Genomic DNA, 13,997 nt, shown 5'->3' with positions numbered 1-13,997 from the left:
TCCTGCTGGCAGGCATAGGTGTGACGGTGGCAACTCCAGCTCCTCCTTCTGCCTGCTGGACTACACTTGACTGCTTGCAATTGGAGAATATCCATTTTGTCAATGTTTGTTTTCTTGTGCACAGTACAAAACTGGTCCTGTAGACACTAGTAGCAGGCTCAAGCCTCAAAATCGGATTTCTGAGATCAGTAAATGAGAGAAGATTTTTGAAGATACAGGTAGTACCTTACCTGCAAGAAGTAGGTGATACTTCCTCCAGAACCTGTGTCTTTGTCCACTGCCTCAATCTTAAAGATACTGCTGCCGGAGGGAGTATTCTGTGACCAGAAAGAGTTAGCAGAGTCACACAGAAGTGGAGAAAGATGAGTTAGAAGAAATTAAAAATAAGCATGCAAGTGGGCAGTAAAAGAGAATGAAAGAATATAAACGGTGGAAAGCATATAAATGCATTGATGGAACCGAAGAGCGGAAAAAAAAAGAGGGAAGAGATTAAAAATGAAGGAAACTGGAGAAGAACAAGAAGGAAGAAACACTCTTTGGAACAAAAATGACAGAAAATCTCAGCTAAGACGGGGCACGTCCTATTCCCACTGAAGTTGACTCTAAAAACTTCCAATGACTCACATCTTGGAGCTTACCCACAAAACAGCACACCCTAAGTATCTACAGACTTATTCCTTAAGTTTGCAGTGAATATTAAATATCTACCCAAACTCTAAAACAAAAGAATGCAAGTTAGTCCTGAACATCTTGTTGTTTTACTGGAAACATTCTAGCTCCTCTTTACATCCTATTGAAATATAATTCCAGTATGCAACGGAACTTCACCTACCTCTGGGACTTGGACTATGTAAGGTGTATTGATGAACTCTGGGCTCTCATCATTAGCATCCATTACAAGGATCCTGACTTTTTCAGAAACCTGGAGTAGAATATGAAGAACATACTGTGACTTAAGATGATTTTCAACATTTACCTCTTGACCTACTAAGGTGCAGTCAAAGGCAGTGAAAAACTATGTTGTAATAGAGTATCTTTGCACTAACAAAACTGAGCACATAAAAGAAAATACAGAAAACCCCATAATCCTGATGAATTTGCCTTGTGGAGGACACCCAGATATCTCTAAACTAAATGAGTCTCAGAGTACTTTCTAAATTACAGATTTGGGATGATTTTCAAAAGTCATGTTCCTTATGGCATTCAAGATACCATGTTGTATTTCAGGAGAATAAATAAAAGACTGTAAAACTTGGTACCTGACAGCCAAGAGTACTTGTTAATACCTCATTTGATATCCTGATACTAGGTTAATAGCATGCATAATTTGGATGTACAAATACATGCTATTAATATGTAACAAACCATCTTGGACAAAACGTGTGTTCTCTGTCTAAAAATATGTAACAAAACATACTTGACCAACAAAACTTCCCATTTCTCTGCAAGTGGACATGTGGATGTGATCCTATTATTTCCTATTTACAGAGGTTGCCAGGGTAGTCGTGCCTGTAGGACACTGGCACCTCCCAAACATTTGTTGTAGTAATCTCAATGAATTTGTTTGAGATGAGGAAGAGCTCTACAGTTGTCCAGTCTTGTGGGTAGTAAGAGGGTCCCACTTTTGTGGCACCTCCAGTGATGAAGCCCAGGTCTTCTTATTGACAAATATCCTGGCTGTGATAGCATCTGTCAGTAATCTGAAAATGCCAAGGGAATTTGTAAAACTAGGACTGGATGCTTGCGCTACGCCTCAGATAAGTCCTTAACTAATAGATGTGATCAAAGCTTTATTCAGCAGGAGACAAGAACCCCCCCCCCACCTTAGCCTAAGTAAATCTTAATGTCATACTAGAGAAGCATTGTGGGGGTGGAGGGACAGTCAGCTTTTGGGTGTCCAACACTAGTTCCTATAACATTATGCATTTCTCCAAACAGCCTCTAGATCTTTCTTAGGTATGAATCCTACTGAGCTCACAGTGAAACTTTATAGGAAGCTGCTGTAATTCTCCAGGCCACTAAGTCAGTCTTTCTGCTCACATTACATTGTAATTATCCTCAAATAGCTGAGCAAGGAGCTGGAGTGAGACTTAAGTTACTGGGAGTTCAGTGGCTTTTGAAACAGGAGGTAAGACTCTAATGAGATTAGGTTTTCTCATAAAATAGGTAGTCCCTGTAAGGTAAATTAAAGGAGGATGTATGTAGAGACAGACAGTTTGACAAGCTACAGCATAATTAAATACTTACTGTACTCAGGCCATCTGAAATACTGACAATAACTTCAATTTCATCTTCCTTCTGTAAACCAAGAAAATCCCTTTGTTAGAGAGGTGATGTTTGCCCCGATTGGAAAAGGGACTGCAGATTTAAACGTGTCTCAGCAGGCAGATGAAAGTAACGACTAATACCACAAAGCAATCACAACAGAGGCTAGGAAGACCCCTCAGAGGCTCCAGCTTTGGGGCTCCTTGGACTTCTGTGGCTACTGTCAAGAGATGGTTGGTCTGGGAATCCCTGTTGTCCTGTAAAGTGCTAGTGAAAATCAGTCATCTTTTTGAAGAAACACTCCCTAAAAAGTCACGACTGGTTCAAAATTCTTCTGTATCAGCATAACAGTATTTTGAAGGGTTTACAAAGTACTGCGTACCCTTCCCTGCAAAGGAGTCATGAAGGGTTCAATGTTTGTGTTCCCAGAACAAGGCTGCCTTTGGAATGATGGGAACATCTTTAACCCACATGGTTACATAGGGTAAAGGGCTATGATGTAACTAAAGAAGTGTCCTGGAACACTTCTTACACCAATCTCTACTTCCTCCGAACAACAGGAGAGTCCCCTGTCTGAGGATTAGAGGACTGTAACTGGCCCTAAGCTCTTGATGGGGCGCAGGTGGGGGAAGATAGAAATAAAAAGCAAACTTCTCTTTCGGCAGAAGCTGGACAGACAGCTGCCAAAAGAATTGGTATCAGCGTCAGTGGCACAAGTCAACTGGAAAACAACATGATGGGTGAAACATAATACCTCAGAATTGCAAAGTATATTACATGTTTCAGAGGCAAGTAAGTTGGCATTGTCCCTCAAAGCCACAGATCAAACTAAACTGAAGGAAATTCTACAAACACATGGAGTGGTGCCATTTCACTGTACCTCTCTGTCAAGTTCCTCGATCAGCGTAACATTTCCAAGGTTCTCGTCAACAGAAAAGTAGCGTCTTAATCCAGCTTCATAGGCCAGGCCGTATGTCACAGTATCTCCTTCCGGATCAGTTCCATTTAGAGTGTACACGTGGGTACCTGAAAAGTTTGCATTCAACAGCATTTCCCTGTGGTTACTTCAGTCAGTGAATATTTCAGCGGTCTGTTCCTTAGGAATTTAGCTACCCTGCAGTTGTGAATCAAACCCACTTACTGGGAAATATGGCTAAGTAGACAGTTCAATAGTCCTGATTGCCACTTTTTAGCTTACTGGTTAAATGGAGTATATCAGTGCTCATTACTCTCACTTCAGGCCCTTTCCTGTGGAACCACACCAACATCAATACTGTTTACATCATAGTGTTTACATAGATGACAAGCTCTTGACTAACTCTCAACCCAGGTGAGTCAGAAGTGATGCTATTGTAGGACTGGGTGACAATCTCAGCAGTACCAAAAGGCCTTCACAAACCTCTACTCTATAGGAACAATGAAATTGCAAACTAGCAGGCAGAGGATCTGTCAATGGAAGGCAGCACTCCCACAGGACTGGACCCAGGCTCTGAAGCTCAGGAGATGCAAGGATATTTGCAGACTTTTCCGCTTTCAGAACTAATAGATACAAAAATCTTCTTTCCTACTGCACTCTTCCTCATTAGATCTCTCTCATTAAATTCTATATTTGACACACCCACTCATACTCATACCAATGAATAAATTCTCCAAACTCATCAATTTCTTTCACAAGCTAGGGAAAGAGAGATTGTTATTTCTGTTTTTAAACATTTGAGAAGTTGGTGCCAGTTTTTCCAGTAAACTGACTTTGTTTATCATACTTCCCAGGGGAGTTATAACACCCACATTTTCAAAACATGGTGAGGGTTTATTAGTATTATTTTTTTAAGCTTAGACGTCTGTCATTCTACTATGCATTAATATGTTCATCCAAATAACTTCAAACACTTTACAAATATCAGTTAACTAAGCCTGAAATATAAGACACTGTTGTTGTTTCCTTCCAATCTGCTGTGCCTTGGGTAAGTTACCCACAATATTCAAGTTGCAGAGGTTCAGAATAGAAACTTTGCTTTACAGCAAAGCTGTCTGCACTGGAAATGCTGTAGCCAAGCAACTCACTGGTTAGCAGTGAGTTTTGCTTGGGCATGGGACACAAAGATATGATGGAAGGAGACCTGATATGAAAGTTAGCATAAGGTTAAGGAAGAACACTGTTAAAGGGAACCCAGAAGACTCCAGTCTTAAACTACTCTGGCCCTGAGTTTGAGAGATTTTTAATTCTGTACTCAAAAGTCATAATTTTTTTCTCATATCCTCTCTGCAATGGCAATGGAGTTTTTCACTGACCAGATCCATAAGCTTCTGTTTAACTCTAGAGCTTTGACTGAGGTCCTGCCCACAGCGCTGACAGGTCGGCTTCTCTAGTGTTTCCTCGGTTTTGAAATGCAATATTTTGCCCCTCATTTGCTTATTCCTTCACATGCAAAACATGAAACAAACAGATCAGTGGTCTTAATGGACATGCAATATCCAGGCATCAGCGGTGATACTTAGAAGACATGGCTGTCTTCTTTGCATAGCAAGAGATTTATGCCAAGCCATGTGGGATCTGTGCTTGCTTATGAGTAAAATGTCTTATGATAATTACTAGGGCAATATTTGGGCAACTTTGTACAGAAATATGTTCACATTGCAAAAAACAATGGGCCCACAGGATCACAAATAAACAGACCGTGTTATGAGCTGGCTCTGGTAGCCAACCCAGAGTCAAGATGCGCAAAATAGGTTCACAAAACTACAAAACACTGTCCACATTTTTCTCAGACTTTTCCCACAAAACAGAGTAGAAAATAACAACACATCTGTAACTGAGATCCCCCAAAATTATTATGGAAAGACAATGGGCAATATGATGAGACACACTTCTCTGATTGTAACAACCGAACTGTGTACAAAGAAATGCAAGGAGAGGAATAAACTGGGGCTAATATAAAACAGTGTCCTGAAAGGACACATGCCTCCTGATATAGCTGTCTACATAAGAAATTTCAAGACTGTTGAAGATTCTGCAACATCAGTATTGACTGCATTTCTTCTTGTTGTTCGAAAGCTTTATCTTAATATCACAGCTGGGGCCAAATGGAGAATTCAGGTGTCAATCGTCAGCACTTCACTGACATCATTATCAATACAGTGCTTTTCTTCAGTCTTTTTTGATCATTAGAATTTTTTACTTCTTAGTTGCTTTTCTGCCTTTCTTCACTCTTCCTGTCCTTTCCACTTTATATACCGCTGGCTGTCCTGCCTGTTTCTAGCTCATGCGGACATCTGCAGCAGCTGCTGAGCAGTGCTGCCTGTGCAGTGGAGAAACAGGATGGAGACCACAACCCATATCTGGGGTCTTCTGGAGCCTGTGGGCAACAACCAGGCACAATGTCTAGTGCTGTGACTAGGGCTGCCCTGAACTACAAAGGTTGGTAGTACACAAATGCAAACCACTCCTCAGGGATCACAGTGCATGTGCTAGAGAAGAATAGGCTGTGAAAGTTTAGATGAATACATCTGAACCTGGGCTTGTTATTTCAATCTCAGAATTTTCTCTCCTACATTTTCTAGGAATTTCCTTATAAGAAAAACAGGAACTTTATTGCTGCTAAATGTGAGAAGAAACATTGTTAGTGGTATAGACTGAGATTACTGAGGTTTCTGAGCAAGCAATGAAGGACATCACAGATCTCTACACTGGACTCTTTGCTTCCTATCTAAAGCTGATACATCTTAATTTTTCATAATACAGGACACTTGTGTGCCTTTTAAATCGGACTCTGGATCAAAATTTCTTTTCTAGCTCATTATAGTTCCTAATTTAATCTGAATTGTAATTTCACTGCACAATATCATTAATACCCTGGGAACACTTCTCTGCACAGTGTTAATGCCAATTAAAAATCTCCTCTCTATGCTGCCTCCACTTGCTGAAAAGGAAATAAATGAAAGAAACAGCTAAAATCTTATGAGTGAGCACCAAGTAAACAGCCTTTCCCTGTCAGAAAGATAAGGGAATAGAAGAGTCTTTACTTGAGGATATGGCAAATGCTGTGTAAGGGCCCTGGCCTGAAGAGCTGAATGCTCCGAGTACCTAGGGAATGGCACAGCAGTCTGGGACAAGGAAGTCCCTGCTACAGCTGCTTCCCAGACTGCCACTCCAGGCTTTCACTCCGTTTTCCTATTCCACCTTAAAAGCCATTTGCTCTTTGCTCCTGCCACTCAGCCCGAGTGGCTGTCCCATGATGCCATTGCTCCATTTTACTTCATTTCTGACTTAAATTTATTCACAGTCAGCCTCTGCCCATGTGCTCTGGGGCTGGTTTTGCCCTCTCACTGAAGACATGCTCTTCCTCTCTGCTCTGCCACACTCAGCAATCAAATCCCCTCCCTGCCAAGTGAAACAAGCCAAGCACATTCTGGACTCAGGCTCAGTCTGCCCGTTGTCCTTTGCTACCACAGCTGACATCTGTTAACAAGATGCTGAGAGGGATATCCATGGCCATGCTCCCAGTACAGGACACCTCTCTTCTCAATGTCACGGCAAATACCATCTCGCCTGTGGTCACACGCCTGCTTTCAACCTGTCTCAGGCAAAGGCCTGTTTCACCACCAGGAAAGGTGATGGATAGTTAACACAAAGCCTACAGATGGCTGCTTTACACTCCAAGATCACCCCAAGCAAAGCGGAGCTCAGGCTCTTGGAGGATGTCGACCACACACCAAGACTACCTCAAAAACAGCTCTTTTCCCATTCAGTACCAGCTACTGCTCCTTCCTGAGCACACCGAGGCAACTCCTGCTCCCTCCCTGCACCCCAGCACACTGGGCTGGCTGGCAAAGTGGAGACAGGGCCAGGACCAGCGGCCCAAAAGCCACGGCTGCTACAGCCGCAACCAAAACAGACTGTGCAGCTGCAAACCTCTGTGGTGGGGAAAAGGGGATGTGGTGGCAAGTGCTCAGCACGGGGCCTGAAGCACCACCCCATGGACAGCAGCAGTGTTTCCCCATAGCACTCACAGCAACCAGCTCCAAGGAGAAGCCATTTGAGGGCAATTTTCTGAGGTATCTGCAGTTTCCGTTAGAAGCACAAAAACAAAAGTAAAGGCTGTAACACCTGTAAGTCCTCAGTGCATTTCTGTGAAGTGCTCTGCTTTGCAGGGGGGGCTCCATTTTACACAGTGTTAGCTCTGCTGCAGTGATGCAGAAGGCAGGCTGTTTTTAACAGTTTTGTTCTGGTAGTTCCTAGCTTTCCTAGGGGGAAGTTTTAGTTTCTGCGAAAAGTTGCGTATTTTTTCACCTTCGAACAATTTAGCCTTTCTGGAGTTGTCTGAACATGAGGTCTTGGTAGGTCTCTAGATTCCAAGGCTCAGCTTGGGCTAAGTTGTCCATGTCTGTGTTCTTTCTAGTCAGAAAGGAATTATAATTTAAGAGGGAAGCATGTTAGTTTTTTCACTCAGGTATTTCTTGTGACAAGAAGGGCTGGAAATAAATTGTGGGCAGACAAAATTCATTGCAGGTTCAGCTACTACGTCTGTGTTGGATGAAATACAGAAACACATACAGAGAGATGGTAGAATGCCAGGGTGGGATTGCTGAGCACTGAAGGACACACCAGGAAACACATTAGCAGGGAGTCTCACCAGTTTGGGGAGCAGCAGAGTGACAGAAACAGAGAAGGAACAATAGATACTAGAGAGGACAAGGGGGCTTTCCAGCACCAGCTGTGAATGATGGGAAGAAATAAGACCAGGAGCATGCAGGAACAACAGGGGCATCCTGAAGGATGAAGGGACCTGAAGTGGTCAATTAGCCAGTGGTAGGTAGCTGGCAGCCATAGCTCTGCTCAAAGAAGAACTGCCACTGCAAACTGGCTTTCAGCTGGGGGGAATGCATACTTGGAGGCACAGGGAAAAACAGAAAGGAAAAATGCAAGGATGAGAAACATGCAAAAATCGCCATAGCACTGATGGTGCTTGGGCTTTGAGAGAGTAATGAACTTAAGCCTTCTGAGTATGCTTCAATCCCTTGCTTTGCAGCTGTTCTCAGTACCACTCTGTCCCCACTACGAGGCCATACAGGGATTAATGAGGTAAGATGAAATAAACAACCTGAAATAGCATCCCACACATGCTTTAAGACCTTGATTAGGAGCACACGTACATTCGGTATGTACACAGGCAACTCTTTGCAAAGTGCTAATCACCCAGACGCCCTGCCAAACAGCCACACAAACTGCAACTGCTATTTCAGTTCATAACTTTTCCCATTCTTAAATCTGGCACTGGAAGGGGCTGTTGTTCTGGCCCTTCTTACCTCAAGGGGTACCACACTCTGCAGCAATAAATAGGATCTGGGAATCTGCAGACACTTTCGAGCTTTCACACAGAAATAGTGTTTGCTGTTTTTATGATAACCTACGTCACAATGTATGTGACTTGGTAGACCACAACTATCTGTAAGGAAGCACAATTGCATGAGGGAAAAGAAGGTCAAGTTAAGGATTATATGAGCCTGATAATGTGATTTTCTTGAATTTGATGTGTTCATGCAGCTGCAGCACTGCAATTTCTCTTTCTACAGTCACACAGAGAATCCATCATCTGCTTTCAGTGCTCCAAAATGTTGCATGTCCCTTGCCTACAGATGCCTGGAATACAGCTAACATACACCACTTTGCCAACTGCTTGTAATCTTAGCAGGGCCAAAGGATGTAAAATTCCTGGAGGTTTATTAAAGCTGTTGTTCACAGCATTGCTCAAATCAGACACTGGCTGCTGCCAAGAAAAGCATCCTGCCTATGACTCCAAATTTTATGTAAGCACAGGGAAGACCTAATGGCAACCTGCCCATTTTTGCAGTACCTAAGCCCAAGTGAAGCCGTCCAGAATCAAGCATATGGAAGTTTTAATTCCCCTGTTTTGTCACTGATCATCCTGCTCAAACTGAAAGATGACTGCTGGAGTGTGTATGCTCAGGACTACACACAGTCATGGGAGATTTCTTCTCCTTCTGGAGGAAATCAGGGCAGAGGGATGAAGAGTAATAGCTTCCTCTGTGGTGTGAGACCCCTCACTGGGGCAACAGAAAAGGGCCAGCCTGACAGCCATTTAGCATGGGCAGCATGTGAGCCCTCACTGAGCTCTGGCATGAAGCTCTGAGTGTGGTCTGATGCGAAGGCTGGTCCTCTCGCCCTGCAGAAAGCTGAATGCACCAAAGTGCCGATGTCATTCATGCCCTTCTCTGGGAAACTCCTTGCCAAAAGCATCCCAGAGGAGTGGTTATGCTGATGGGGGCAGCAGGTAGCAGCGGCAGTTTGCATTGAGCAAACTCCAAGCAGCCACGTCCCAAGAGAACTTCCCAAAGTGCTTTCAGAAGAGATGACCCTACAGTACTCACAGCTTTTCATCAAGGTGTTCTGGGAATTAGCCCAAAGAAGCACTGACAGCTTGCATGGCAAAGCTATCGCATCTGGACTTCTCAAAAGTAAGGTGTTACCTCTCTTTCCCAAGGGTTTCTCTAGGCCCTTTGCAAAAGCCTAAACTCAACACTTCCTAGCCTTTCAACTCAGAGAAATGCTTTTGGTGGCACCTATGGGGCTGTAAGCCAGAAGACACTTCTCTCTTGTCTTTTAAAGCATATTTATACAGCAAATTAGAAGTACAAGCCAGCCAATGTAAACACATGTAAACAAACACATTCTGGACGAAGCCAGCAGGCATGAGGCACAGAATCACTGAAGATGGAGCTTTATCACTGCTGCAATCAAAGCATAAACTCTCCAGGGACCTCTACGTACCTAGTCTGGTTGCTAATGTCACAAAAGCACAAGCAAAAGCCCATCACATGTTTTCATTATTTTTACTCAGACTAGTTACAAGAATGCTAACACAGGGTCTGATCCCTCACACTGCTGTTTTGCTGTCAAGGCATGCACACTCTCTCCTTTTTTTTGCCTGGAGCCCCAGATCAGATGCGCTGGATCCCAGTGCTGGAAAATTACTGTTGTACTTCGCTGCTGCAGGGAGTGCTGTCATCTGAGAGACCGTGTGGTGCTGCAGTCCTGATAGGAAGGACGTTTTCGACCGTGTTGCAACTCTGTGCCATCTTTAGCTCCCCATTGGCATGCAGGTGGCTGAAGGCTCCGAGTGGTGGCAGGGAGAGGGTGATGCTCTGTACATGTCTGTGAGCTGGCACCATGCCATGGGATGGGAGTTTGATGGCAAGTCAGTGAGTTGAACTGCCTGTGGTTTGAGAGGTGGAGTTCGCAAACTTCGCCCCAAACATACTGAGACCATTTTGTGGCTATCTGGCATTACAAGCCTTACCTACACTATTAGATAAGCGATTCTACTGGCTAATCTTACTCCAGCAATCAGCAGAGCAATCTGGATCACCAAGTTTAAACCAGTGTGGTTTCCATGTGAATCCAGGCAGAAATACAGAAAAATTGCAGTTCCTTGGTCTGCCTCTGGCTTTTGCAAGTGCCATTATGTTACTGTTGGCCTTCAGCTGAGGTTTCCACTTAAGCTTGACCAAGCTTATAGCAAATCCCTGCTGCATCATAAGCAAGCTCTTTTTGAGTCCATCGGCTAGATGCAACACTCCTACGCTATGTGCTGCCTTCTCCTCCTCCTCTTCTCTGGTTGAGCAGGTAAAGGAGAAGTACTACTTCCCAATCATCCTCTCCCACCCCCTAGCATACCTGCTGTGGATCTTGGCTAGCATTAACACTATTAGTCTAGAAAAGGAGACTTTGAGCAAACCACAGGCAGCTGCTTCCCAAAGTAGTGAGTGGCCCTGATCATGTTTAGGAAGGCAAAGATGGCAGTGTTGGTCTCCCAGAGAAGGCTGTGCCCTCTGAATCCTTCCCTTGCCCTTGCCTCCCTCAGCTGCCTAAGCCCTGGGAGGGAAGGGTTTTGGGTGTACTTCTCTGTGCAGCCATCTCTCTCTTCTGTGCATAAGGAGATAATAAATTGGGGTTCTGGTACTCAACTTGCAATAGTTAAATATTTTTCTGATTTAGACCGTAAAAGCTATAGGCAAACAGGAGCAAATCCTGAACAAAACCTCAGTTCAATGTTTGATGGTGTTCATCACTGTAATATATTTTACAGATTTTTTTTTAAATGTTAGGAAATTATTCTTCCCCCATGGAAAATAGTGATTATAAATCACCTTTTTGTTCTCACTTAATTTTTCTTAATGTAGCTACAGTTAAAAGAAGCATAAATAGATCTGCCTCAAAATGCTGAAAGCTGAAAAATGTATCAATTTTTGAGTTTTCAATAAAACAACACTAAACATTTTTTTTAACTTCAGTTATTTAGACAAAGCAATTTTCACTCTAAGTAGAAACATTTTCTACCATTTCTGCCATAAACATGAAAAATGTGATAACTGTTTAAAGAAAATCATGCCTCTGTTACTTTTCAGTGTACAACTTGCTTTTACCAAGGCTGATAAAATTACTAGCAACTAGGCTTTCTTCTCCTAAGTATTTGCAGAATCGGTAAGAAGTCTCTCACCGCCATGAATTCATTTCTACTCCCAAAGGTCTGTGCTCTGATGTTGTGAATAGATTGGTGGACCAAGAAAAAGGGAGTTAAAATTCATGTTTTAAATTACAGCTACAATTCAAACATGACATTTTAAATTGAGGCCAATTAAAAGCTTAAGAGAAAAACATATTAAGACCACAGTATATAACAACAATCTACAACAAAATATATGTCGTTAATCAAAAGAGCAAGCAGTTCCAGTTCCTGTGATTCTGTGAATTTAAACATGGTAATTTTAATACTGACCAACAGGTGTGTCCTCCGAAAGGCTGAGAAGTGCCATGTTCCCATTTGTGCTTCTGGCTCCATTATCAAAGAAATATGGGGCATAATTTGCCTGAACTGCAATTAAAACAAAACAGAAGCCAAAGAAAAGCATTTTGTAGGTGGCCGTTATTTGGCTTTGTTACCTGACTCTCAGTAAACACAAGCTGTTTTAGGAATGAGTGTGTAACATGCCCACTTGCTGCAATGGACTTTCAGAACTATATCTGTACAGATATTTTTAATAAAGTTACTTATACATGCCACTGTGCCAATATTCACACAGCAGCAAATAGAGAAAGAGAGTATACAGGAAAAAAAAACAAAAGCAACAGAAACAAAACAAGGAGCAGGGTCTCTCTAAAAAAATCTCAACCAGTCCCAGACAGCTTCATTGCAAAAATTAACCTTCTCAGCTTGCACTGACTGTACACCTCTCCCCTACTCTACACATGCAAATTTGAAAATTTCCCAGTGCCTTGATACCTTACACAGTATTCTAAGCACATTCTGTCTTAAACTTATGCCTACCGCATGAGCAATTACCCATAATTAAATCGTTACTTACTTGCTGCCAGACAACAGCAAAGTTAAAAAACAAAAACAAAAACAAGAAACAACACATTAGTTGTCATTCTACTGACTGACTGTTAGAGATTCAAAATAGCCCATTTGAAACAAAACTCCAAATAGATAAACACAGAGGCTAACGTTTGCACAGAGGGATCAGTTGCATAGGAAAATATTTCAGGAAAACATTACCACATCAGCAAGGTTTACTACAGGATTTAAGGTTATGCTTGTATCCTCCTGTATTTTTATTAACAAAGTGATTATTGTACTCACCCAGGCAAACGTGCACCAAACTGAGAAATAAGGAGGGTGTAAAATGCCTTACATGCTTCATCCCACTGAGGAAAGGGACCATTTCCTCTCTGTTTCAAGCGCTTCGTGTTTGTTGGTTTTTTTTTTTTTTTTCCTCTTTTTTTTTTTTTCTCTCTGAAAGGATCAGGAAAGTGTCCTTCAGACTGATGTAGTGCAGAAATGCGCAAGAGGCAGTAACAGATGCTAAGATGTTAAGCGGATGACACGTCTTAATTTCTGAGGAATTTAAAGAAGCTTCTTCCTAACACCTAATTAGACCAATTACTTTGCACGGAGCTGTGGGGCTCATTTCTGAGACTTACAGGTTCTGCTGTTAGTACTGCATTTGTGTTGTCCAAACATACAAGTCAGAGAGAAGGTAAAGTAGAAAGTTTTTTCTTTCTGAACTCTGTGTTTAATTCTCTAAGTCAATCCTCTATTTTTGAGAGATAAAAGAGGTTTCTCTTTATTTTAATTTGGTAATCTTAAGAAACTACAAAGGAAGAAAATCTGACATTAGCAATGAAGAGTAAATGTGATTGTTATTGTTTTAAAGGAAACAATCACAATTATGATAGCAAAAAAAAAAATGCATATTAGAAATGCTGAAGTCAAAGTGTTTTTTTCATGAGCTCACCTGATCATTTAATTCTTAAAATGCATGAATTTCTGAAAGCATCTTTAACGTTCAGCAGGTAATTTTTAACGAACGTACTAAAAATCACCCACATGTGGGAAAAGTTAACAAAGTAGCTTTTTTCATTGCTTGTTTTGGTTTTCTGCACATAAAAGATGTTTTCACTAACGTAAAATAGATATCATCCAATAAATAAGAGAGTTAAAATAGCAACCACTCTGTGAAGTTGATGACAGACAAATCTTTTGGCTGCTTAAATTCCTTCATCACTGGCAATATGTACTCCCAATCACGGAGATGTTTACATAGCAGTTTAGCTGTTTAAACTTGACCTGAGGCAAAGCACTTGCCCTTTAAGGGTGTGTTAATGGAGTTTCCTGTTTTTTTAATCAGCAGCCTGCATGAAATAAATGTCT

At 42.0% G+C, this 13,997-nt stretch overlaps 1 protein-coding gene across 1 annotated transcript in view; it reads right to left on the bottom strand.

Moving 5' to 3' along the window:
• Window positions 1-12,987, bottom strand: part of CDHR1 (cadherin related family member 1) — a 45,155-nt gene extending 32,168 nt beyond the window's left edge. Inside the window, exons 1-6 of the mRNA XM_009948455.1 lie at window positions 12,927-12,987; window positions 12,063-12,158; window positions 3,146-3,291; window positions 2,248-2,298; window positions 833-922; window positions 231-317 (exon numbers count right to left, since the gene is read on the bottom strand). Coding sequence (XP_009946757.1) covers window positions 231-317; window positions 833-922; window positions 2,248-2,298; window positions 3,146-3,291; window positions 12,063-12,158; window positions 12,927-12,987 — 531 coding nt within the window. The remainder of the gene's footprint in view (window positions 1-230; window positions 318-832; window positions 923-2,247; window positions 2,299-3,145; window positions 3,292-12,062; window positions 12,159-12,926) is intronic.
• Between the last annotated feature and the right edge of the window lie 1,010 nt (window positions 12,988-13,997).

The sequence above is a fragment of the Leptosomus discolor genome, chromosome 6, assembly GCF_034619465.1.
Source record: "Leptosomus discolor isolate bLepDis1 chromosome 6, bLepDis1.hap2, whole genome shotgun sequence".
NCBI lineage: Eukaryota > Metazoa > Chordata > Aves > Leptosomiformes > Leptosomidae > Leptosomus > Leptosomus discolor.
Note: the sequence above shows the minus strand (reverse complement) of the source record. Positions and strands in the feature narration are given on the sequence as shown.